The 26,654-nt window shown below is 50.5% G+C and overlaps 1 protein-coding gene across 3 annotated transcripts in view; it reads right to left on the bottom strand.

Moving 5' to 3' along the window:
• Positions 1 to 6,403: 6,403 nt before the first annotated feature.
• SEMA5B (semaphorin 5B) overlaps positions 6,404 to 26,654 on the bottom strand; it is a 119,253-nt gene continuing 99,002 nt past the window's right edge. For 2 of the 3 annotated variants that reach the window (XM_042956401.1, XM_042956400.1), the window contains 18 exons: positions 26,211 to 26,273; positions 25,789 to 25,887; positions 25,049 to 25,262; positions 24,080 to 24,365; positions 21,611 to 21,746; positions 20,219 to 20,426; positions 19,914 to 20,121; positions 13,032 to 13,149; positions 12,709 to 12,890; positions 11,552 to 11,695; positions 11,204 to 11,351; positions 10,860 to 11,085; positions 10,445 to 10,663; positions 9,796 to 9,966; positions 9,543 to 9,692; positions 9,177 to 9,221; positions 8,532 to 8,737; positions 6,404 to 8,303 (listed from right to left, as the gene is read on the bottom strand). In XM_042956401.1, the coding sequence (XP_042812335.1) occupies positions 8,145 to 8,303; positions 8,532 to 8,737; positions 9,177 to 9,221; positions 9,543 to 9,692; positions 9,796 to 9,966; positions 10,445 to 10,663; positions 10,860 to 11,085; positions 11,204 to 11,351; positions 11,552 to 11,695; positions 12,709 to 12,890; positions 13,032 to 13,149; positions 19,914 to 20,121; positions 20,219 to 20,426; positions 21,611 to 21,746; positions 24,080 to 24,365; positions 25,049 to 25,262; positions 25,789 to 25,887; positions 26,211 to 26,273 (2,982 nt within the window). In that variant the 3' untranslated portion in view covers positions 6,404 to 8,144. The remainder of the gene's footprint in view (positions 8,304 to 8,531; positions 8,738 to 9,176; positions 9,222 to 9,542; positions 9,693 to 9,795; positions 9,967 to 10,444; positions 10,664 to 10,859; positions 11,086 to 11,203; positions 11,352 to 11,551; positions 11,696 to 12,708; positions 12,891 to 13,031; positions 13,150 to 19,913; positions 20,122 to 20,218; positions 20,427 to 21,610; positions 21,747 to 24,079; positions 24,366 to 25,048; positions 25,263 to 25,788; positions 25,888 to 26,210; positions 26,274 to 26,654) is intronic. The other variant, XM_042956399.1, reaches the window with a different exon arrangement.

Here is a 26,654-nt window from a genome sequence, read left to right on the forward strand (position 1 = left end):
ACATTTTCCCTGGTTCCTGTGTGAGGACAGTGAGTCCAGGGAGCCTGATTTCCCCAGCAGATGACCCAGCCCTGAGTAGCACAGCAGACTCTGAGACAAGTTATAAGGTGGCAGAAAAAGGTCCAGGGCCGGGGCAACACCAGAGCACTTTGCCAGGAAAGAAAAGACAAAAAGATACCATGTACAAGATTTTTTTTAAAAAAACTCTGGGAATCCTAGACTTTGGCAGGGAATCTGGGCCCAGCCCTGCCATTACATAGGCCAGAACACTGTAACCCAAAACAGGGATGAGCCTGGCTGAGACCACACAGCTGGTGAGTGGTGAAGCAAGTGGCTCAGAGCCCTTGGCAGTCTGTCCAGCATCGTTCTCCCACACAACCAATACTCTGAATGGGTACTATGGGAACAGGTGCCTGTCCGAAGCCAGCTGCCAAAGCAAGTTTCGGTCAATGAGCTCTGTCCCCAGATGACACGTACAGGGTAAGACTCCATTTTCATTTGGAATATAGAGGCTTGAACTGTGCTGTATGACTCTGGAATCAGGAGGTGGAAGCCAGTGCCCAGAGAAGACCTGACACTTGCCCAGGTACACAGCCTCCTGTCAACAGCACGTCCCTGACTGCGAGGGGGAGATTGTCTCCTTGCATCATCAGTGAGCTCCTAACCTTGGGTGCTCGAGGGTTATGAGTGGACTGCTCAGAGACACAGCTGTGACCCAGAGGGCCCTGTACTCTGGGCATGACCGTCCCCTACTGTGGCCGGTCTCTGCCACCCAAGAGAGGAGCCCTGGGATTTGTTTTTCATCTAAACCTCACTTGCATTATCAGGTACAAGGGGCCTTGCTGTATTTCTTTCTCCGGGAGAAATGTACCTCTCACCACACACTCAGTTGTTTTTTCTCACTCTTGGGCATTCTTCCTTCTCTAGGGACCATAGACTATGAGCTCCCACAAGCGAAATCCCAAATTCCAGTCAGGACCCTGTCTTTATTTGTTTAGGGTAACTGCCACCGTGCAAGGTGTGCCGGAGTAAAGTGTGTCCCCCAAACTCTACATCCTTGAGATCTATTGTGGTTGACAGTGAGAAGACTCATTACTTCAGGGTCATTGATGCAAAATCAGTGCAATTTACATTAAAAACAATCTGCAGGTCTGATGTGTAAAAAATTCAAACGTCTGTGTTTCACAACAGGCATATGATCCGTTAGAGAAATATTTCATTCTTTTTGACAAAAGGATTAATATATTTATACACAAGAGCTCCTTTGTATATTTTATACACAAAGCAGTAGGGAAAAGATCATTGCCTAAGAGAAAAGGTACAGAACACCTCCCTTAAAAAGTAGAAATGCAAGTGACCAATATGTGTATGGGGGAAAGGGTCACTCACTACCTGTGTTTACGTGGAAATTTATACAATTGTACTTTAAAAAACAATTGACAACAAGCACATGGACTTTCCCTAGGGTGAAATTCTGGGTCAATCACTGACTAGCTATGTGAGTATGAGCAAGTTACTTAGATTTAGTAAATTTCCATTTCCTCATCTGTGAATTGGCATGTTAATGGTAGTAGCTTTGTCTTAAGATTGCTGTGAGAACTGAACAAGGTATCAATGCACAGCGCTTGGTCCAGCGTTTGGAGGGGATAGCACTTATCAGTGCTGCCGATAGGGTCACTAATAATAAAATGAGAATATACTGCTGGTGGGAGAGTACTCTCATCAGCAAGAGACCCACCCAGAGAAGTTAAGAGCCTTCACTCCTGGGAATTTATCCTAAGGCTATAGAGTCAAAGATATGGACAAAAGGTCCATAAAAGTATTTTTTGGGTAAAAAAGTTTTTTGAAACAAAGGAGAGTTGTTTAAATAAATTATGATAAAATTTATGCAATAATGATACATTTATATAATAGAGTAGAATAAATGTATGTGATAGAATATATAACAGAAATATAATTTAGATAACAGAATGTTTTAGGCCAGTATTTTTCAAGCACTATGCAAACTTTTTCAAAGTAAATCTTCGTCAGTGGTGTAAACAAATGAAATATATAAAAATTGAACTTTCTCTTTTTCAAGGGGTAAGAGTGTGGATACACTGCTGCTACCTGTGGAGCTCTGCAAACAAGGCCCTCTCTCCAGTCCCTGACCCATTCATAGAGCAGCCACCGAAAGAGGTCTTGAGGCTCACAGAATTTTTAACAATGTGGGGAAAGAGTGATTTAATGTTACGTTAAAATCAGAATAAAAACTAGGGTGCCTGGGTGGTTCAGTTGGTTAAGCATCTGACTTCATCTCAGGTCATGATTTCATGGTTAGTGAATTCGAGCCCCACGTCGGGCTCTGTGCTGGCAGCTCAGAGCCTGGAGCCTGCTTCAGATTCCGTGTCTCCCTCTTTCTCTCTACCCCTCCCTTGCTTGTGCTTTGTCTCTCAAAAATAAATAAACATTAAAAATAATAATGATAATAATAATAATAATCAGAATAAGAACCATGTACGTAGTATATCTTTATTTTATAAAATACTCTCAAACTCACACACAGCTATAAAAAAATGCCTGAAAGAGAACATAATAAAATAACAATGGTTAATTCTTGGTTGGATTTTAGGGCATTTGTATTTTCTTTTTATGTTTTTTGGGTTTCCCCCCAAATTTCTTTAATGAACATATACCATAGTTATAGTCAGGGAAAAAAATTATTTAAAATGTTTTATTCCTTTCTTTCCTAATATTTACCCAACATTCAGCTGGTACCAAAAGTTAAGGCTTGTCCTTCTGGTGATGTCTCCCCATGATAACAACAACAAAAAGTATAATATATCTGTAGTACAAGTTATGCTTAAGTCCATATAAGTGTTTTATTTATTTATTTATTTATTTTAAGTTTTTTATTTTGAGAGAGAAAGTGCAAGTCAGGGAGGGTCAGAGAGAGAAGGGGAGAGAGAATACCAAGCAGGCTCCACGCTGTCAGCACAGAGCCTGACACAGAACTCAGACCCATGAACGGTAAGATCATGACCTGAGCCAAAGTCAGATGCTTAACTGATTGATCCACCCAGGTGTCCCCATATACAGTGTTTTAATTAGGATGATTATATAAATATCATGGTTCCACCAAGTGATAAACAATGATTACATTTCCTTTTCTGTATGCTCTTTTGTTTTTTGGGGGGATTAATAATTATCTCCCATTTGGAAGGAGGGGGCTGTGACAAGGATGGGATAGAAGAGAGGGACATGGAGTGTTTGTGGAATTCTGTCTCTTGACCTGGATGGTAATTACAAAGGTATTTACCCAATATGCAGTAAGCTATACTTTTGTTCTGTGTGGTTTTTCTTTTTAAAAAAATTTTTTTAACGTTTTATTTATTTTTGAGACAGGGAGAGACAGAGCATGAACAGGGGAGGGTCAGAGAGAGGGAGACACAGAATCTGAAACAGGCTCCAGGCTCCGAGCTGTCAGCACAGAGCCCGATGCGGGACTCGAACTCACAGACTGCGAGATCATGACCTGAGCCAAAGTCGGCCGCTTAACTGACTGAGCCACCCAGGCACCCCTGTGTGGTTTTTCTGTACCTATATTTTAATAAAGTTTTTAAAAATAAATCATGCAAAAAAAATGCCTTTTTCCCCTTAGTATCCTTTGAAGCCAATTTTAAGTATCTCTGTACCCCCCCAACAGTTTTATAAAATAAATCTTCATATAATTTTCCATACAAACCTTCCAGATAATCTGAATTTGTGTTCCCTGGCTCTCTGGGTGCAGGCTGTCCTCCTATACTAATCTGGATTGTGGCTCTCTGTGCCTGCCGCATGGCTGTCAGCCTGATATCTCTCCTCACCCCCTTCCTGTGTTAGATTTCCTTTTCCTTGGATCACATTTTCTTTGTTTACTCTTGTTTTACTGAAACAAGAGCACATGTGAAATATATCAAATCTCTGAAAGTCTGAAAATGTCTTTATTCTACTCTCATATGACTCATAGTTTGGCTGGGTATAAAATTCACAACCAAATATTATTTTTATTTCGGAATTTTGAGGATAATTTCCACTGTATTCTAAATTTAAATCTTGTTAGTAAGAGGTTTATACATTCATATTCCTAATTTTTTTTGTCTGTGGGAATCTTCTCTTCAAGGCTGTTGTTTTGAAATGTCATGTTTAGGTGCCTCATGGTGCTAGGTACTGGGTGGACCTTTGATCTGAAGACCTCATCCTTTGGTTCTGGAAAATTTTCCTATATTCTTTCTTTGATAATTTCCTAAATTTTTAAAAGAAAAATTTAGAAAATTTCCTAAATTTTTCCAATTTTTTAAAAAAGATTTTATTTTTTAAGTAATCTTGACAAAAATGTGGGGCTCAAACTTATACCCCCAAGATCAAGAGTCCCACACAAAACCGACTGAGCCAGCTAGGCACCATGGTCCTCTAATTTTCTTCTTTTTCTCTCTTATTTTCCATTTATCTTTTTGTTCAATGTTTTGGGAAACTTCCTTTATCTTTAAACCCTTTATTAATTTTTTCTGCTGCCATATTTTAACTTCTAAGTTATCTTGTTCTTATTTCATGAATGCAGTATCTTCACTTATTCTGAAGAATTATGGAGTCTTTAAAATGTTCTGTGCATATACCATATCTGTTTTCATTGAGTTCCTCTATTTGCTTACTTGTTTTGGTCTTTCTTTCATGGCGGCACTTTTTTCTCTGATGTCTATGATCTTTATTTGTATATTCCTATTTATGAGTGAGATGCTGAAAACTGACTACAAGTTCTGTGTACCAGCTGGCTTATTTTTTTTCAGAACCTATAGACTTAGTTTGTTTCTTCAAAGAATCATCTTTCAATCTCCTGCCTGGAGGAGGGAAAGTGGTAGAAGCTTAGGTGCCAGAGTCTTGGAGTTAGCTGGAAAAGGCAACTGCTGAACCCCACTGATAATCATAATCTTTTTTATTCCTCTGGTTGTCCAAACAGACCCTCATCACATACCCACCTCTGTGCCCGGTATCCTCATGTCTAGGGCCTCTCTGGTTCAGTGTCTCAAGGGAACAAAACTTTTTCTTTCTTTCTTTCTTTCTTTTTTTTTTTTTTAAAGAGAGAGCATGTGAACAAGGGAGAGGGACAGAGGGAGAGAGAGAGATAGAATCCCAAGCAGGCTTCACATTGTTAGTGTGGAGCCCAAGACCCTGGGCTTGATCCTGAGACACTGGGATCTTGACCTGAGCCAAAATCAAGAGTGAGATGCCCAACTGACTGAGCCACCCTGGTGCCCCACAAGGGTACATACTTATTGCCCTCGGTGGAGACAAAGAAGTGGTGACCTAGCTGTAAGACTAGAGAGTAAAGACAACTTGAAGGCCTAGCTGAAGCTTACATAAAGATTTTCAACCAAACTCGCATTTTTAGGCTCCCACCTGGACCCCTCCTTCCCTGATATCAGGTTCCTCCAATTTCTGATTGTTTCTGAAACTGCATGGGTGCTTAGGTTTGACCCACACCCACTCTTCTGGATGACTGCTGTTCCTTTGCTTTCTGTATTCATGTATTATGACTTGGGAGTATAAATACATCCTAGTCTTATTGAAAATAGTGACAGCTTTTGTTTTTTGGCCTCTTTGCTTTTGGAGTGATGTTGAGAGAAGGGGAGAAGAAATGTCTCCATGCCACCATTTAAATCCCCAAGTCTCTGCCTTGGTTTTTACCATAACTGTGATTATGGTTTTGGTTTCCTATATCCTCCAAATTTTCTGCGATGCACATGTATTACTTTAATAACACACACACACACGTTATCTGAAGTCAAGAAAGCCCAAGAAGGCCTAGAGCACCCAACCCTGTATTTTCTTCCCTCTTTTGCTGAGCCAGCTGGACCTAAGAAGTCCCCTTGTCTTTCACACTTCAACTTCTTGACACCATGCAGCCATCCATGTGGCCTCAAGTACCTGCCAGAGAGCACCACAGCCTCCCAGGAGTACATTCTTGGCTTCTTCATCTGTGGACCAGGGCTGGCTATGGAGCAGCCCTCGCCAATCATTCAAGCTAATTTGCATACAGTGTGGGTCCCTTAATGCATTCTGAATGGTCATGCCTCCAGAGCCACAACAGTTTGTATAAAAAGAGAATTCAGTGTGTGTGTGTGTGTGTGGTGCTTTGCCACAGCATCTGCAGCTTTTTGTTCCCACTGATGCCATTCCAGTCAATACAGGGTGACTGTTAGCTGGGTGTTTCTCCATTACCACTTCCTACAGACCTGTCCAGTCCCTCCACTTGGACATATGAGTGGCCCTTGTGAAGAAGGAACTTTGGACCCTTGAACACTCTTGATCTTCACTGCCTGAACCAGGTCCAAGAGAATCAGAGACCCCAAGATCTACCACACCCCACAGGCTCCCACAGGCTCTGGACTCATGATGTTAACAGGAACCCAATAAGAAAATTCCAAAGCAGAAGGACTACTATGTCCCCTGAGCTGTCTATCTGACTGGGCTCCACCCAGGTCTGAGGACACTGCTACTTCATTTGTCCCAGTAAGCACAAGGGATTCCAAGACCCAGGGCCCAGGAAGGCTCTTTTCCTCCTCCTCACCACTAGGATCACAGGGTTTACAGCCTGGCCTACAAGTAGAACTCCCTGGGGGCCCAAGGAGAACTGACCCAGTCAATTAAGTTGGGAAATTGCTCTCTGAATTTGACATGTCCATCAATTCATCTCTCTCTCCCTCTCTGGCTTGGTGGACTGAGGCTTCAAGGTTTTCCTTAATCCATCATAAACTATACTGGGCTTCTCCCACTTCAGAGGCATATTCATTTCTCAGTCATTTTCAGCTTTATTAAACTAAGCCTTATAAATACCTCATAAAACAGCCCTCATTACTACTCTCCTGCTGGGCTCATGCATTTCCACCCTGGAGTGGTTGCCTAGAAGAGCTGCTAAGGGAATGGGCAGAAAAATCTCCTATTGTGTTGCCTTTGGTGTACCTTGTGTTCCTACTTAGGGTTTTGCTTGTCCCTAATTTATTTTCCAAAAAGTATGTACATATACTCACAAGTGGAAAGATCCCCTCTATGAAAGTCAGGCTCTATGTGGGTCATTTTCTCCACCCCGAGAAGACCATCTATTAGTCCAGTGCATTGCTCTGATTGCTCTAACCCACACCAAGAGGAGCTCACACACATATGCACAAAGACAGAATTACATTTGGAGACTGGATATCATCTTTAATAATGCCACAGCCCAACATCCTTTTTGTTACTGTAGCATGTTGTGAGTGTTTGTGTGTGTGTGTGGGGTGTGTGTGTGTGTGTGTGTGTTCCTGAACAGATGAAGGGCCAGCAGAGACTCCCAAGCAGGTCTCAGCCAACATCTCTACTAAGCAGCAGCTAGAAGACAGTCTCCATAGTGGCATGGAGGCTGGACTCCTGCTTCCCTTTCTCTTGGGCCACCTGTTGTGCATTCTGATGGTAAAGCTGAGGCCTGTGCCAGCCCAGATTAAAGGGCTTCTTAGCAAAGTTCAATCTTCAGTCCCCAGCCCTCACTGCCTCTGACCAGAGGGATGTCCCTGGGGAAAGTACAGAGTGCTAGGCAAAGGTGGACAACCTGGGCCAGCCTTGGTCCCCAGGTCACACTGGGGCAGCACCACAGCGGCCCAGCCCTGGGTGGAGAATCCAGAGCTTCTGGGGCCATTTGATTGGTTCCTCTCAGAGATAATCAGGATGTAGCCTACGCCCTTCCTGAGGCCAGCCAGAGAGGGACAGCCTTGGCCTGTGATGGCCACATGAGCGTCATTTCCAACCCAAACTTAAGAGCCTGCTGTTCGGCCATCTCCACTCTCCAGTTCCTCGCACACCCAGTAGGTCCACAGCCCAGACAAGGCAGGGGATATCAGCACGGTAGTGAATTGCAAGGAGGCCATGAGAGACCTGGGCTGTGCTGGAACTGCAGCCACGTGCCAGCCTGAAGCCAGCCCTCTCCCCCATGGTCACCGCCAGCCAGAGCTCTTTGAAGTCGGATGGGACCCCCACAGGCAAGGCAGCAAGTTCTTGGCCTGGTGCAGAAGGAGAAAACCAAACTGGCTCCACCGTCCCATTTCCACCTGCTCTGTGCCTTAAAAAGGCAAGGAGCCCAAGTCCCCAGGACAGTGTTATCAGCTGTTGGGGAAGCACCGTTGTCCAGGTGAGGCCTCAGGCCGGAAGCTGTGTTTGTTCAGCGGGCTGGGATAGTAGGTGGTTGTGTACACATTGGTCTGCTGCAGTGGGTAGAAATTGGCTCTGTCATCAGGGATCAGGTTATTCTTGTTCAGGGTCTGTGGAAGAAGGTAGGAACCAGAAAGAAAGGGGTGAGGGAGGGATGGGGAAAGGCGACAGGCCAGGGCAAGGAGATCAGGGACTAGTCAGTGAAAAAACATTCTGGCTGCTGACGCAGCTCACGATACCCTGTGCCCTCCCGAGTGCCCAGCCCAGTCATGCCCAGCTCAGGGCCAGAACCACTGCCCCCTTTACCCTGCACTCTGCTTCTACAGGTAGGCTCCCACCTTGAACTCCATGGGCGTGTACTTCTCGTTCTTGGGGGTGCCCCCACCCTTGTAGTGCAGGTGGTTGGGGGTGGCAGGATGGACGAGTGTGGATTCCTGGGACTGGCGCTGGCAGTGCTGGCAGGACAGGTACACCGCCAAGGTCAGCAGCCCAGAGCCCAGGAAGCAGGAGACACCTGTGGCTACCAGGTGGATAAGACTGAACCCTGGGAGAGGCAGAGGCAAGTGGTAAGGAAAGGGCCACTGCGAAGAGAAAAGACTCCTGACTGCCTCCCAGCAGGAAACTCTGAGTTCTAAAGAAAGGGCTTTGAGGCCAGAGCCCACGAAAACAGGAAGGCGGGGTAGCCTGCCGCCAGGGGCCTCTCTTACGGGACACCTCTGGTTTAGGTCAGAGGAGGCAACCACAGGGTGTGGAGTTGGGTGACTCTTCTTGAATACAGACTTGGTGACCGTCGGCTAGTTGGGGGGCATGGATGGAACCTCCCAGCCCCCGCCCCCACGCATGGTCTAAAGCAGCCAGGATCTCCACAAGGTTTGTCTCTCTGGAGCAAGAAATTGAGAAACTCCAGATTTCAGGGTAGGGCTGGTCTCCTCCTTGGGGAGGAGAGGGAGAAAGCATCACGAGGTGGGGCAGGTTCCTTTTACCTCCACAGCTGGTGGCCTCCTCCATGCTAGAGGCAGGCAGGATCACTGCAGGAAGACAAACAGAGAGGGTGTTGGGGCAGGGAGGAAAGAAGGGTCCCTCTTGGTCTAGGTATATCTTTAGGAAGACCCATGCGTCAGTGCTGAGCTGTGGGACGGGGCCTGGGGGCCTTCATTCCACCCTGTCCCCACTCTCTCAGAATGGGGGGTCAGCCCATTCTCTAGGTGAGAAGGGGCAAAAGCTCAAAGTGTGTGCCCCTCCCACTCTGGTGTTTCATCCTGGACCCACCAAGATTCTTCAGAAGGAGAAGGAAGTTGGGGACACAGGATAGGAAGGGTGGGTGTGAAGGTGCTGGCTTGAGGACCTACCAGGAATCTCGCTGTAGGGGCAGGGGCGGCTCTGGCTGCTGTTTCCAGCACAGGTGCTGGGCCCTGGGACCAGCTCCTCACAGTGCCGGCTGCGGCTTTGGACTCCGTCCTCAGTGCATGCACTCCACTCAGACCACGGTGACCAGCCTTCTGTGGGTTGTGGGCTGGGATGAAGTTAACCGCTCTGGGACCCCCTGGTGGGGATCCGAGGGATCCATGGTGCTCCCCAGCCCTGGCAGGATGTTCTCAATACCTGGGCAAGCCTGTGTAGCACACAGCGCCTCCTCTGTGTGCAGACCAAGACAGATGTCCTCGCCCGGGGAGGGCGCGGGGCTGGTGCAGGAACGTGTTCGTTGATAGTGGCCTCCACCACAAGACGCTGAGCATGGGGACCATGAAGTCCAGCAGGACCAAGCACCCCGCACTGCAAGTGGACAGGGTGTGTGATGGGGGCTGCAGGTGCAGGCACAGCCCAAGACAGTCTTCTACCTTATGGCACGCTAGGCCACCCTGCCCTGGGCCACCCTGACCCCATCATTTGCACCACCCCCACAGCCCACTGTTAAGGATTGCCCCTATCCCCTCAGGGGTGCAGTGGGGAAATGAGGCTGCAAAGGAGACATCAAAAACCAACTCCACCTCAAATCAATCTCCTTAGCTAGCTAACCTACTAGGGACAGAGAAGAGAGTGACACGGAAGGTGAGAAAAGGCCCTGCTCTGTGGGACAAGCCACTGTATCCAAGTTCAGGGCACAAACTTGCTCTAGGGCCCAGCGGACAGAGCAGCCAAAAACAAAAACAAAACAGAAACAAAAACAAAAAACGAGGAAGACGAGGTCCTCTGGGCATGAGGTGTAGCCTAGGGGGGTCTCCTAGATGGGGATTCCTAAGCGAAAGGTCACCTGGACAAGCCTGGGGGTTGCAGTCCTGGTACTCGGCAGCGTCGCCCACGCATGGCAGGCCTCCGTTGCGGGGCTCCGGGTTCGTGCACGTTCTCTTGCGGACACGGAAGCCCAGCTCGCAGTCCCGGGAGCAGGACGACCACGGGCCCCACGCGGCCCAGCCCCCGCTCACAGAGTGCGGGGAAGTGGCCCCGCTGCGCAGGAGATCCTCCACCAGGGCTGGGTGGGGCACGGGTGGGGAGACTGGCCTCAGCGACAGGACACCCAGCGGCCCCCACTCCCGCCCCACACACAGTCCTTCTGGCTCCTTCCAAACCCCGCGATTCACCGCCCTGAGCTCCACCGGACCCCGGCCTCCCCCAGCCCCGCGCCAGCACTCTGAGCCTGGGAGGGAAGGGGCCGCGCGGCGCTGTACCATCGGTGTCGCAGGCGCCCGAGCCATCCGCGGGGCAGGTTCTGGTCTCCGTCCTCCTCCGGCCAAACTGCAGGCCGTGGGGGTCGGGCAGGGGCGCGCGGCACGTGAAGCGGAAGCGTTGTTCCTGCCGCGCCCCGCCCTGAGTCACGTTCACCGGCAGCCAAGGTGTCCAAGGGGTGTTGCGCCGCACTTCCGGGCAGCCGTCTGGGTTGCACGTCTTGAACTCCTTCGGGATGGGAGCACGCGCTGTCTCGTGACTTACAGCCCCAGGCCGGCCCTGCGCCCCCTCCCGCTCTCCCCTTGGTGCAGGCCCTCCTGCCCGCGCCCCCTCTTCAGGCCCTCACCACGCCGCAGCCTGGGCAGGAGTTGCCGTTCTCACAGGACCGCCGCCGCGATTGCACGCCACCCCCACAGTTGCTGCTGCACTTGCTCCAGGAACCCCACGACGCCCAGAAGATGGGCACCGGGCAAGGCGTGTTTTCGTTACAGAACCTGAGGGGAAGGGTGTGTGTTGGGGGCGGGGGAGAGCAGGCAGCCCCTTCCCTAACAAGAGGTCAGTGGGAGTGCAAGCCGGGAAGGTCAAGAATCCACCGCAACACTCAGAGAATCCAGGCCACTTTCTAGGAGGCCGGGGAGGTCTGGGACCTCAGGGCTAGCTTGTCTGAGGAAACTCTGGCCACACCCTCGCTCACCGCTCCTCCCGGCTCTTGCCCACGCAGATTCGGCCCCCGTGGCGGGGAGCAGGGTTGCTGCAACTTCGCTGGCGGACCTGGAATCCGATCCCACAGGACGTGCTGCACAGGGCCCACGAGGACCACGGCGTCCACGCCCCATTCCTGGTGGGGTCAGAGGGGACAGGGACAGATGACGCTCTGAGTCCTGGCTACCCAGATCTAGTCTGTCTCTGGGCGGGTGGGTTTTATGTTGTTGTCTGGAAGTTGTCAGACAGTGACACAGAAAATATCAGCTCCTAACCGGGCCGTCTCAGGCAGACTTATTTATGTGATCATTTGTTCCTTCATTCCCCAAACATGTGTTGAGAACCTTCTTCCATATATCAGGAGGTGCTCGGGGCTAAGGGCATAGAGATAGGGCATAGGCATGGAGATACTCACACAGCAAAAGGACACATTCTCTAGAGAAGGCCCCAGTTGCCTTTACAATACGCAACATTTGTTTCAGCCTTCTTGGTTGTCCAAGCTTTGCACTCAAACCCATGCTCTCTCCCCTGTTCTACATCAACACGTGCTTTGCTCCAACCTCAGACACTATTCACTGTTGTCTACGTTGATTCCAGTTTTCAAGTTCTGGCTGTACCGCTTACTGGCTGTATAAGCCTGGAACTGTTACTGAAAATTTCTGTGCCTTGCAATAATACTCTTATCATTAAAGTAAGGATAATGATTGTATTCCTACCCCCATGAGGTTGTTTTGACCGTCAAATCAATAAACATATATAGATTTGAGTTATTTTAAGAGAGTCCAAGGTTGCACCTAGAGTGGCATTTCAGGATTGGCACCCGGTCTGCCTACTTTACTAACATCCCCTGCTGTCCCTTGTGTTTGGAACAACAGCAAGGCTTACTGAGGCTGTCGTCTGTGACTCCTGTGCCTGTACAGCCTTCCTCTTTGTATCAAGAGCCCCCACGAGGCAGAGACTTCTCTCCCACTAGAGTCGAAACTCCCCCAAGGCTCATGTTTTAGCTACCTTTCCAGTCTCCTGCACAGCTCTGAAGTGGTTTCTGTCTCTTTGTGGGAACACCTGCCTGAAGATGCCCCATTTCCTCTATTCCACCCTCCTCCAGTACAAGGCAGGCAGCCACCACCCAAGTCCTGTATCCTCATATACCTGGAACAGTTGGCAATGTGGATGGCTGGCCCCAGGCAGTCTCGGCCCCCACAGCGGGGTCGGGGGGAGTCACAGGCTCGGGCCCGACAAAGGCAAGAGCCTGAATTGTCCCCATCTAAGTGCTCACATGGTTGCCATGGTGACCACTGGCCGAAGCCCCCATCCCGAGTCACATTCCGCACCTGCAAGTACATAGCAAACAGGTCACACAAGTCAGGGATAGGGAAGGCACCAGGTCCCAGGGGATATGGGGATTCTGATGGACAGTCACAGCCTGAATTAGGGGGAGAGGTCCCAGGTGGGGAGCATGAAAGGGTTCTCACAGGACACGTGGTTATGTTCTGCGTCCAGAGGCTCATGTTGGAGCTGTCCTCAAGCGTGCTGCAACGTTGCTGCTTCCCGTCCCAGCCGCAGTATGGGTCCCGTGCCCCCAGGCATGCCCTGCCAGACAGAGGTCCTGAGACTCAAGCCAGCTGCCTCTCAGTCTCACCTGTATCCCATTAACACACCTAGGTACTCTCCTCTGGGTGCCCTTATCCATCCAGTCGCCCTTCACAGCAATAACTAAGCTCATTGAACACTTACTGCGTGCCGGGAATCCTTTAAAACACTTTACAAGCATGAATTAATTTAATACAGCAACCCAATGAGGAAGGTACTGTTATTATCCCCACGATATATGCAGGAAACCCAAAGAGCTGGACAAGGATTAAAACCCATGCCTTCCAGACCCCACCCACTTAACCTCGCCTTCCCCAAGCCTGGGTGCCCCATTCTCTTCATCTAGGTCCACTGGAGAAGATGTGGTAAACAGAAATCCAAAGTAGTGTCTATCAGACACTATAATAGAGTCCTAAAACATTAATGATGGAAAGCATCTTAGAGACGGTCTGGCCCAGTGGTTCTCAACCCTGGCTGCACATTAGAATCACTAATGTGATTCAAAATATTATTGATATTGATAACCCCCCCACCCCCACCCCAACAAAAATCTCTGGGATAGGGAGGTTTTTAAAAGTTCCCAGGTGATTCTAATGGGAGCCAAGTTGAGAGTTACTGGGATCCACAGTACAACCTTTTTGTTGTACAAAGGAAGAAACAGAGAGAAGGAAGAGGAGTTTCCCCGAGATCACACAAATTGCACATGGCAGAGCTGGGGCTAGAACCTAGACTTTCTGACCACGCTTTTCCCACCACGCTCTTCCTTCCCAGCTGGAGGCTGTGTCTGACTTCACACACTGAGTGCACATAGGCCCATGCCTTAAAACACAGGCACAGGGTCAGGGAACACCTAGGCATAGTTCAAGGTCGCCTGGGGCATCCACATGCTTGTGCTGCTCAGGGGCAGGAACCAGAGTCCAGTGTGTTAGCATCATGAGAATGAGCTCAGGCTGCTGGGAGAGGGGTCACACATCCCAGGTCCCCCTTCCTGGTCCCTCAGGGTTGGCCTATCTGCAATGACCCAGAAACGGTAATTGATCACACACCAATGAATGCACCAAGTGCCTTTACTTCTCATATTCTAGGCCTCCTCTCTTCCCTTTCTCTTTCAGACTTACTCATTGTATCCTTTACAGTTTTTTTTTTTTAACAACAACAACAAATTAAATCTCAGGGTTCCTGGCTGGCTCAGTCAGAAGAGCAACACTTGATCTCAGGGTGATGAGTTTGAGCCCCCGTGTTGGGCGTAGAGATAACTAAAAACAAACAAACAACAAACAAATATGTAAAAATAATCAAATATCTACTAGTAAGCCTTCAAGGAGGAAAAAAAAGAGTATGGAAAACATTTTAAGGTTATTTATTTATTTTGAGAGAAACAGAGAGAGCACAAGTCGGGGCGGGGCAGAGAGAGAGGCAGACAGAGATCCCAAGCAGGCTCTGTGCTGTCAGCACAGAGCCTGATGCAGGGCTCAACCCACAAAACCGTGAAATCATGACCTGAGCCAAGATCAAGAGTCAGATGCTTAACAGACTGAGCCACCCAGGCACCCCGAGTGTGGAAATTATAGAATCAGGATTTGCTGTTCATTGCTAAGCAAAGAGAGCATCAGACTCTGGCACCTGAAGGAAGTTCCCTACAATACCCAGAGAGCCTACTGCCGACCCCAGGGGATACCCTGGATCCTTTCTGCCTCCTTTCCCCAGCTTCCACCCTTTTTCCTAGGCCTGGCTGCTCCACTGCAGTGGGCCTGCAAGAGCGGGTCTAGAGAGAGCACTGGGACTGGGGGCAGAAATTGGAAGTTAGGAAGCAGAAAAGCTTTCAGGTAAAGGAGGTTCTGGACTGCAAGGAGGGTGGGGGAGTCCACACCATGATGTGACACTACAGAGTGATTTCTGATTGGCCAAAGGGGCCAAGGGTTAAAGGAATACATGAAAGAGTCAAGGGGTTGCTCTTTTTGGTGTTTTCAGGATAGAATCTCTCTTTTCACTTGAAGCTTCAGGGAAAGTCTCCTGTCAGGTGAGTTCTTTATTTTCAGTGGTTCAACAGACCGTGTCAGGTTCAGAGACCTTACGAAGAAGAAGAGGGTTGGGGCTTCCCCTTGTTGCCAGAGAAGCAACAATGATGCCCCAATGATTCTGGCCCCAATGATGCCAGAAGAAGACAATGATGCCCCTTGCTCAGGCAGCCCCTGGTCTCATGTAAGGGAGGTGATGCCTGGGGCTTCAATGGGCGAGGGCCTTGATGGACCCCAGTAGGCACACTCTGGCCCACCCAGAAATCCAAAACATTCATCTGTTACTCAAGAATCTGTTTCCATTTTATTCACTCAAGAACAATTTGTGTAAATTGTACAATATAAGTGTGTTCATATTTTCATCGGGGATCCAAAGGTTTGATTTGGGGGTGTTTCACCAGCAGAATGAATCAAACTAGACATCATGGGACTAAATGCAGTACATATGCAAAGTAGTCCCAGTAGCATGTGGTTTTGAGATTCTGCTCTTCTGGCTGACATTTGAACCAAATTTGCTGCTAGCAAATTCAACCAATCAGAACTCAATAAAACCCACTCCTGAGGGTATTTCCCTCAGCCCTCAGAAGGCAGTATCAAACTCTAGAAGCAGCTGATGTGGCACTTTGTAAGCTACATAAATTAAATGGAAAAAAAGCCATGACTAGTGATTAATAATAATAAATAAGATTCTATTCATCAAAAACAAATGTCTGCCAGTAGAGAATATGGATAAAAGCAGAAAATCTGAATCGGTTTATACAAGATAAAAGCAGTAAATACTGGAAGATTGCAATTTGCCTCATGCTACTTCTTTAATCTAGGGTCTAACCAGTTCTAGAACAATTGTTTCCAGTTTTGACTGCAAATTAGAATCTCCTGGCGATCTTTTTTAAAAGCTTCAGCAAACAAAATAAAAAACCCACCTATATCTGGGCCTTCTGGATCAGAGGAGGCCCAGGCACTGGAATCTTTTAAACACTCCCCAGGTGATTCTAAAGTATAGCATGGTTGATCATTGCTTTTCTAAGGCTACATTGGTCAGGGTTCTTAAGCTAAGAGATGAAATGTCTTGTCTTTCCAATCCATGACAGAATAAGAAAAGAATAAGGATGGAAGAAAAACACAGATTGGATGCTGGCCCCAACCCCCTAACTCCCACCCCTGCCCCGCTTAGGCTCCCTCGCCCTCTCAGCCTGCTCTCAGTTCTCCCAGAGAGGAGACTAGATTCTCCACAGATACGCCTGCCCTGGCCTGCCCCTGCCCCTGCCCCTGCCCCTGGCTCTGGCTGCCTGAGGAAGCTTGCACGACTCCCTTGGAGCCAATGCTTGAGCTCTCTCCTTGTCCACATTTGCTGCTTTGGGCCAAAGACCACTCCAAAGCTTACAGAGCAGGGAATGTTCTTAAGAAAATTAAAGCTCCAAGGAGAGAATTAAAGTGTGTCTGACTGTAAGAATGGGTAGCAATTGAGAGTTCCTTCCATAGAAGCAGCCATTAGACTGATAATATATTACCATGTCTTTTTTACTGCAGTGTCTTAAGCAGCCATTACAAAAGGGAACAGGTTCATTCCATGCGCTGGGAGGCAGGATAGAGATGGATGGTGGAAGTTGAAAGCAGGCGGATTCCAGAACCCTGCAGCAATAGTTTCACAATGGGAGCTGTCCAAGGTGGAGCTTGAGAGCAAGTGGCCATTATTTAAGATGGCAGTGGAGGAAAACCCAGATTTCCTGCCTGGGAGGGAGGTGGGAAGGAGATACTCTGATCCACGTTCCTGAGTGAGCTGGTGTAGGCACCCCCACGCCTCCTCCAGTGCCTCAGGAAGGGCATGCTGGAAGGAGGAAGGGGTGGTTCATGCACAAAGCATCTGCTTTTTAGAGCCAGTCAGCAGCTGATTCCCTCTGCTCCACCTTTTGTGAGCCCTGGTCTCTCTCTGGCCAGGCCAGGATCCTGGTCATGCCCTATGGGGCTGAGATTTGCCTGAGTGAAAGGAGAGGGCTGGAGACAAGCCCCTGGATTCCGGGCACAGGAGGGAGCGTGAAGAGGCCTCTGCGCATCCATCCTCACCCTCCTGCCAGTTGTGTTAGGAACGAGGAAAAAGGCATGAAATGTCTATCCCGGGACACAGTAAACCCGTGTGACAATCTGCCCCACAATAGCACAGATTCTCATATAGTGTGATAGTTGGCTTCCAGACTCTGGAGTGCATGGATTGGTGGCTACACAGCCTCACCCTGGTCATTTTATTAACTTTGCAATAATGAGACCTCACATTTTCAGGTCCACCTCTAGTTTTATGGCAGGATCTCACTGTACACATCAAAGGTTCAGATCCCAAATTCAGGAGTTCAAACAGGGTGAAAGTATCAGATTCCAAACTGACTTCTTTCTCCCTTGCTGTTCCACCTGGCCATGCTCTGCACCCTCCCTGTCCCCTCTCTGCAGCACCATGTGAATGGTGAAATGTCCCAGCGTCTTCCTTCCTCTGGTTCCACTGCAGACCCCATTACTTGATATCCAGCCTGGAGCCGCACTACCTCATGCTGGCCGACCATCTGACCCTCTACAGTGCTGCACGCCACTGTCTCCTTGATGGCTGTCAAACACCTATTCACACTGCCTGTCACTCCACTTCCCCCACTTCAGTGCCTATAGCCACAGATTGGGATCAAATCCTCCCTTGGCATTCTCAGCTGGCCTCAGTACTATTCCTCACTCCTCTCCTGCACCAACCTCCTGTCTCAGGCCAAATAATCAATCTGCTGATGGATCAGTCATGTGTGGAAGGCCATTTTGTGCCTGGGGCTGGGCACGGTCCCCTGGTGAAGTAGAAAAAGTACTGGGACAGTGAGTTTGCCTTCAAGGATTTACAACCTCTCAAAGAACAAGGCACATGTGAGGGGCACCTGGGTGGCTCAGTCGGTTAAGCGTCCGACCTCGGCTCAGGTCATGATCTCATGGCTCGTGGGGTTCAAGCCCCAAATTGGAATCTGTGCTGACAGCTCAAAGTCTGGAGCCTGTGTCGGATTCTGTGTCTCCCTCTCTCTCTGCCCCTCCCCCAGTAACACTCTGCCTCTCTCTCAAAAATAAATTAAAAAAAACCAACAACAATCATTTAAAGAACAAGGCATATGTGAAAAGTTTAATAACAACACACGAGTTAAAGAAAAATACAAGATATGGGAGAAACACCGCCAGTAGACAGCCTATCATTCATGCCACGCAGTATTACCTGTACTCAATGTCAGAGATGCTGAGACTCCAGAGATCCCAGGAGGCTGCAGGGCCCCTAAATGCATTTGTGGAGATGGGAAAGGAATAAGGACACTAGCTACGACTTGTTGGGCTAGGCACTTCATGGATGTAATTCCCAATCCTTACAACATCTCTGCCAAAACCAACTATCGTTTACTCCATCACAGTTTCCCCATTTTCCCCTGAGAGGAAAGCTCAACAGGTAAAGTAACTTGCTCAAGATGACACAGCCAGTAGATGACGGAGCTGAGGGAGAATCCTAGGTGTGTCCCATTCTGCCACGTAAGCCCCGCCTAGTATGCCTCACACGTCCAACACAGGGTGAGGTTCTCTCCCCAGCCAGACATCTACAGCTCTGAGGGAAACGAGAGTGTTCTAGGTCGCGTTCTTGCCTCTCCCCTCTCACACGGACAGCTTTGCAAAGTGCTCTGAGCGTGGGAGGGCTTAGTAAATGTTTGGTGTTTTGCTGACGGAGCCATGTGTTCAGACTGAGGGGAGCCTGAGTGTCTGCGCACTGCCCTCCCTTTCTTCCTCTCTGGCTGCCACACCATGGCCATCCAGTGTCCTCCCCTGCCCTCCAGACCTCTGCCCAGCTCCCAGCACACCCCACAGGGGCTGGAGAACGACCCTTGGCAGCAGGGATACCATTTGTCTCTAAATTCTCAGGACAGATGGGCACAGCCAGGAGGTTTCTGTTTTGCAAAGGCCACAGGAGCCCATGTGGCTGTGGCTATGCCAGCCAAGGCAGCCTTTGATTATCTCAAAAATGAGGGGGCACAGCTCAGGGGAGCTTCACATGGTAGGCATCTGAGATGCATTTCTATTTGGCTTTGGAATAGGCTTTTTGTTTTCCCCCCTAAATGCCAGTGCCGTTATTGCCAAATTTGTGAATCCACTTGAAGCTTAAGGTCTCAGAAGCAGTTGGGAAGCAAACACAACAAACAACTCCACATGGTTCCTCACCTCCACCCCACCCAAGCCAGTCCTCTCTGCCTCCTCTAAGTCAGGAAGGAAGAAAAGCAAAGACCTGGTGCTGACTCAAAAGTATCATCTCTCATCTCCCCCTCCACATCTAGGTAGTAAGTACTGTGGTTTCAAAGATAAAGACCTTTCTCTGAATTAAAGGGGCTGAGAATAAATCAGCTAAGCTAGAGCTGGCTGGGAGGCCTTAACTTTGGGGTTGACAACAGGGATAACAGCAGCCGCCACCATTTGCTAAGCACACACTTCTCCCCCAGGCAGTGATAAGTGGTTTAGGCAGACTATCTCAATTAACCTTTACAAAATCCCTGCAGATATTTTATGAGAAGGAAACCAAGGTTCAGAGAGGTTAAGTGACTTGTCCAAAGGCAAATAACGAGACTGGGTCAGGATGCCACCCTGGGTGGCTCCAAAGCTCTGCCTCTTAGGCGCCACCTCCGAGGTGCGATTGGCGGGCGTAAGCCTCGGGAGGCCCGGAGCCCGCCCACCCGCCGTCCCGCGGCCCCCGCTTACCCCTGGCTGCGGTAGGCGGCGCACCTCTCCAGCGGGACCCGCAGCACGCCGTCGCTCAGCCCCACGAAGAGCGCGCGGGCGCTGTGCAGGATGCGGAGGCTGCGCAGGGGCTCGCGGCGCCCGGGGGGCAGGACGTGCAGCTCCTCCAGGTAGCAGCCGCGGAGGCTGCGGCTCGTCGTGGACAGTGCCTTGAGGATGGTGCCCGACTCTGCAGGGGCCAGACGCAGGTGGCCTTGAAGGACCAGCCCAGCCCCCGCCCCTCAACCTCTTCCCCACCGGGAGCCGGGCTGGACGGGGAGGCTCACCCGTGCCGATGTAGAGCACGTGGTAGAGCGTGTCCTTGGCCTGCACAAGGTCTACTACGAGGTGTGAGAAGCGCACGCTGTCCTGGGTGACACAGGGCTCGGGCGTTACCGGCTGCACAGCTTCGCTCATCAGGAAAAGGCGCTGTGCGTCCTGCAGGCTTCGCTCTGTCAGGTTCTCGTTGGGGCCCACCTCTGGCAGGGTGCCGCACTGCAGCGGGGAGGGGGTGGGGTCACACGTGCCCAGCCAACCGGCTGCCGCAGTCCCCTATCCCTCTCCTTCCTCATCGTAACCCAGGTGGCAGGTTCTGATTCTCCAATCCCGGCTTCCCACCCCCAACATCGCTGCGGCGGGGAGGGGGCGGCTGCAACCCCTTCCAGGGAGCAATACCTCTTTTTTGAGAACTAAGGGAACATGAGGCAGGGAAGATGGGGAGGAGGGACGTTCTGGGGATGGTGAAGAGGACGGGGAGATGAAATAGGAGCTGGGATTATCTAAAAATGAATCATTTGAGTGCCAAAAACAGTGTCCTGTGATTTTATGCTGTTGCTGTAGGGGCTCCTCCCCCATGCTGGGCCACAACCTGCCTTTCCTTTCGTGGGTTCCTACCAGCTCCAAGCTCTTATGCCTTCTAAACCCAAGCTGGAAGGCAACTACCATTTATTGAGCACTTCTACAGTCCAGGCACTGTGTCAGGTACATATTAACCCTTGCATTTATCTTTGAGGTTGAGAGCATTATCCCTATGTACCAGAGAAGGGTAAAGAGGCTCAAGGAGGTTGGGTGACTTGGCCAAGGTCAAGATCACCCAGAGGGAGGGCTAGATCTGGGTCAGGATAATCCCATTGCAAATGGTGAGGTCTTCCCCTGCTCTATACTGCCCCTTGGGCAGGAAGTTGGATGGATGTGAAAGTCAACCACCTGTAGGTTCCTTTGCCTCATGGCTCTTTCCTCTTCTCCACCACAACACTAGGTATGCTTTCATTACCCAACGGCTCGGCGCTGACCACTCCTGGCACTCAGACCCTCCAGGAATGAGTACCCAGGCTGGGGAGACTATAAGCAAACTCCAGCTAAAATCCCCAAATTCTGGCCAGACAGCTTGTGAGTGCTTTCCTGGTCCCCTACATTGAGTCTCCCTGGGGGTGAGACATCACATTTAGAGATGGCTCAGAGCATGCTCCCTTGCTCTGCATCCTACCCACTCTCCCTTTCTCAGTCCACAGTCTTAGATGTTACCACCCTCTTAGGGAACTATTGCAGACGGCACAGATGGGTGCAGACCCGCAGGGGCAGGTTTGGTGTTCGTGCTGAGCAGCTGAGAGCCAGCTGGTGGCTGCTCGGCTAGGGAAAGGTGGTCTGTGAGGAGAGGGAACGGGGAGGAAAAGTTGTACCTGGAAGTTGGGGATGGGGTTAGCGATGGGGAGCCAGGCAGCCCTGGGGTTCTCCTGGGAGCGAAATGGGCCATTAAAAGCCTGGGAGATGGCACTGAGGTTGAAGGCGCAGACAGCAGAAGCGGCAATGCTGTTTCTGAAAGGCAAGAGATGGCGGGATGCTGCCCTCCCTGTGGGGCTCAATGCCTGTAACCCCACCTCCCCCCCGCCAGCTGTCACGTCACGCCATGGCCCGGCTCCGAGGCTGGCTGAGGACCTGGGTGAGCCTGGTGCTTCCCACACCATGGGGTGTCACAGGAGGAGGAGATATGGCCCTCAAACTCTGGAAACTCGGGGGGGGGGGAAGCCCCCTGACGAGAAGCACTGGGGGGGTCATTCTGTGCTACTTCCTCATCCCTTTCCCTTCTCCAGTGGGAGGCTCAAAAAAGTTAGTGTTTTTCAAACATTCTGGCCACAGCCCACTGTAAGAGATACATTTCATATTACAACTCAGAATAGCACACACATGAGCACACACATCTGTGAAGAATCTTCATGAAACAATACTGGCCCTTACTAAATACATTATTGTACTCTGACACTTCTATTCCATTCTATTCTGCTGTCTTCATTTTATTTTATTTTTAAAGCTGGTTATCAAACCACTGATTCATGCTGCATCCCACAATACTCTGAGCCGGATGACCTCTTAAGACCCTTTCAGTCCCAGAATTAGGTGTTTCTATGAGTCTGATGTGAACAGGTCACAGAGGCTACACCACTCCCCTAAATGTTTCCAGTTCTGTTCTCTGCATTTAGTCTGTGTCTACTTCCCACCCACCCCCCCCCCCCCATCTGGGGTCAGCCACCCTCATCTCCTGCTGGATGCTGTGTTGTCCTCTTGGCTGGCCTCCCTGTAGCCTGTTCAGTCTCCTGGAATCCATTCTCCACACAGCAGCCACAGCAAACATTTCAAAATGCACATCCAAGCTAGTCTCTGGTCAGCTTTAAGCCTTCAATAATTTCCCCTTGCTCTTAGAATAAAGATCAAAACACTTAAGCAGTCTGTAAGGTCTTTGGGACATAATTCTTCTTGTCCCAGCCCCTCAGCCTCCTCTCCTGTTCTCCTCTTCCTCACCCTCCAGGCTCCTGTCATGCTGGTCTCCACTAAGTTCCTCAAACATTTCTTTCTTCCCACCCCCAAACTCTTTCCTAGTTAACTCCCATTCATCCTGTAGATGTCACTTCCTACAGGAAGGCTTCCCTGATCACCACCCCTCCACACTGGTAGAGGCTCTCAGCACACTGCCTTTGCCCTTTGTAGCATTTATCACAGTTAAAACTGGGTGTTTAATAACCACTATTTCTAGAATGTAAGCTTCTTAAGGGCAGAACCAGGTCTTTTTTTTAATGGCATCCCTGCTTCCCCCCCACCCCCCACCATGACACACACCTGGCATGGAAAAGGCACACAATACATAAGCTCCTTACAATCCATACCAATGTCATCATTTCCCCCCGATGCCTCTCCAGAAGCTCCTGCCCTTTGCTCATGGCTGCACACTTTCTGGTGCTGACTGCCAGGCTGGTCACTAAGTCCTGGCTATCAGCTCATGGCTGTATGGGCTATGCTGCATGTCTGTCCCTTGCCTTGGATAGCCTCTCTGTTCCTGTTTCCCAGCTTTCCTCCCATCCCTGTGCATCCCCTCAGACCGTCCTTCCTATAGCTAGCCTGGCCCTCATCCAATCCCTGCTACCTGGGGCCAAGGGTAAGCAAACACCAGTCTAGGGCGCATATGTTTCAGAGGTCCTCACAAAGAAGCCCCAGCAGCATCCTGCACTACAGATGTGTTCCTTGGTCTGTGCTGCCCATTCAGCATTCTGTATAAGAAAATCACCTGATTGGGTCAGCCTTTACACAGAAGGAGGCGGTGGGGGCAGAGTCTCATGATCTCCTTATACCAAGGAAACAAAAGGAGTTCTAATTCCCAGCCTGTGTTTCCCAGTGCCATCAGGACTGCCAGAAGACTCTGCTGGTTAGGTTTAGCAGGTTCACGGAGTCCTGAGGTGGAAGGGACCAGAAAGACTTCCCTCTGAGCTTACCAGTAAAGGGCTGCTCCTGGACCCTCCGGGGCTTCCATCCCCTAGGAGGGCTATTTCCCTTTCACCACCAGCAATTTCTTCCTCCACAGAGCCATAATCCAGCTCCATTTACTTTCTTCAGATCTGGTCTAGGCCTGCCCTTCATGGTAATCTAGAATAAGTGCTTACCACTCCAGAGGCAGCAAGTCACAAGCAAGTAAGGAGTGCGTTATCTGGGAGCAAGTTAACCCTTAAGACCAGATAGAGTGCTGTTACACTCAGACTACCCAGGGCGGAAGGCACGCATTCCCCATCTTACAGAAGGAGAAACAAGGGCTCAAAGAGGGACCTGCCCACTCCCACCAGGCTGCGAGGACCGGAAGGGGCGGCAGAGGGCAAGGGACTCACACGTTGGTGGTGAAGACCCCATAGATGAGGTCCTGCTCAGGCAGGTGGAAGGCACTCTGCAGCTCGTTGTAGTAGAAGGGGACCTCGCCCGGGCGGGAGCAGTTGAGCCGGGCCTTCATGAACGTGGTCCACGTGTCCTCCAGCAGGAAGCGGCCGCCCACGTCATTCTTGCATACTCGGGCCACACGAGAATACACCGTGCGTCCGCAGTCATGCTCCACCGCGTTCTCCCGCAGGAAGAAGTAGGCGAACAGCCCGATGTCGTAGGCTGCCACAAAGTTTGGCTCTGGGGGGCAGAAGAGGAGGAGTGGGTCGGGCCAGCAGGGAGGAAGGGGACAGAGTCTGGAGTACCTACTAGTTCCGTTTCCCCGGATGGGCATCCTGACACCCTGGCCAGCTTGGGCACCTGGGCGCTCTAACTAACCCTGTTCCTACCTCTAATGCAAAGTGCAGGTATAATGATAGTTAACATGTGCTTCCAAGCACTCACTGCATACCAGACAATATTATAAGTACTTTATAGGATCCTCTTAGCAACCTATGAGGTAAGTGCTATGATTATCCCCATGTTATGGATGAGAACACTGTGGCAGAGGGAGGTCAAGTACTTGCTCAAGGCCACATAGCCAGTCAGGGGAGAAGCTGGAATTCAACGCCAGGGGGTTGAAACTCATACCACCCTCTCCCAATCTATTCTTTCCCATAACCCTTTCTCCTAATTAGTTCCTAACTCCTCCTCTGCCCTCACAGCCTCCCCTTCATCTGTTCTGGGTACTCAGGACATCTGTGGTTTCATCCAGAGTCCATCTCTGATGTGCTATGGTCCTTGGGCAAATATCTCCCTGCCTCTGGGCCTTTTGATGAAGCAAGTGTGAGCCCTTTCAGAGGCTGGGAAGGAAGGAGGATTGATAGGGGTCAGGTGGGCTGGCTGGCAGGAGAACCCCCACCCCCGGGGCTGTGCCCCCTTACCATTGAGCCACTTGGAGTTATATTGGGCGGTGCGAAGAGGTGGCCCACTGCCCAGGCTTCGGTAGATGGCGGGGTCCCGACCTGAGAAGTCGATGACGGTAGCCGCGTAGAGCTCCCCCTGAGAGGAGATGACAGCTGTGGAGTTGTGGCGCGGGTCGTAGGGGCAGCGGGCCACACCATTGATCTTCTCTATGGTCCGGCTGAGGTTCCCCACCTGGGGACGACGGGCAGATAGGGGCACTTTTCCCTGACACCCAGGGGCTCCCTGTTCTCCCCTGCAACCCCAGAGTTTGCTTCCTCCTGGGTTCCTGGTCTCTTGGGGCCTTTCTCTGTCTCCAACCTCTTCCTCACTCCCTCCCCCACACATAGCCCCCCTGAGGGAGCAGCCATCATGGAGGGGGGAGACTGAGTCACAGGAGCTCCATCTGCCTCTGTTCCCTGCATCCCAGTCAGAACCCTCCAAGGTGAGGCTGACTGATAAAATATAGCAGGCCCAGTTGAATTTTTGATGACTAATGAATAATTGTTTAGTATAAGTGTATCCCAAATCTCCCATGGGACATACTTACACTAAATATAATTTGATGTTTATCTGAAATTAAATTTAATTGGACATTCTTGTGTGTGTGTGTGTGTGTGTGTGTGCCTAAATTTGGCCACCCACCCCAAGGCTGTGTAGTGCCTGGGAAAGACAACCTCTTGTGACCCCTTCAGTTTGTCTTGCCCTGAGGGGGCCCCACCTGTCTGCTGGAGCACACTGGGGAAAAGGCATTGGTCCCACACATGAACACTTTCCGGCCAGTGACAATCAGGACTCGCACGTAGTTCTGACATTCCTCCTGAAGCAAGAAGGGGAAGTAATAAAGGAACAAGAACACCGGGTGTGGGGCTGGGTGTCTTTCCCTCACACCACTGCCCCACAGACATTTGAAAGCACTCCCCTCTGCCCCAGATGTGCCCTGCTCTGAAGTTCAGGTTGCATCTGTGGACATCCCCTGCCCTCACATCTCCCTCCCAGGCCAGGTGGCTGCATCGCTGCCCAATCGGATCAGGCTGGGCTTCTCACACAGGCAGCCTCATGCCCACATGGTGACCCTCCATCCCCACAACCACACACCTGACAGCTCTAAGCCAGACGCCTGCACCCACCAGGGCCACATACCTCAGTCTTCCCTTTGCTTTGGCAGGAGCGACGCGTGTCCTCATTGGAGGCCCACTCTGTGGCCTGCGGGAGGAGCACACAGACATCATATGGCCGTGGCACTCACGGCCGGGGCAGGCAGCAGTCAGGGTCGGGAGTGGACTGGAAGCTGGGAAAGGGTCAATGACAGCCTGCAGGGTAAGGGTTCCCCTCACCACATCTACTCGGACCCAGAGGGCTGCCAGATCTCCTTACTCAGAGACCTTTAAGGAGGATGTGCCCTCAGTCCCTCCCCACCTGCCTGGGTCAGGGAGGCCTAGAGTAACAACTTCCTCATGCTGAATTACCCCCATGCAGCTCTGTCCCAGGACTCTCTGTCCTTCCTTCCCCAGGTCAGCCAGGGAGCTGGAAGTGGCCAAGGACGACCTTCAGAACCACCCCAGACCCAGAGCCTGAGATGGAAAA

Source organism: Panthera tigris, chromosome C2 (assembly GCF_018350195.1).
Source record: "Panthera tigris isolate Pti1 chromosome C2, P.tigris_Pti1_mat1.1, whole genome shotgun sequence".
Lineage (NCBI taxonomy): Eukaryota > Metazoa > Chordata > Mammalia > Carnivora > Felidae > Panthera > Panthera tigris.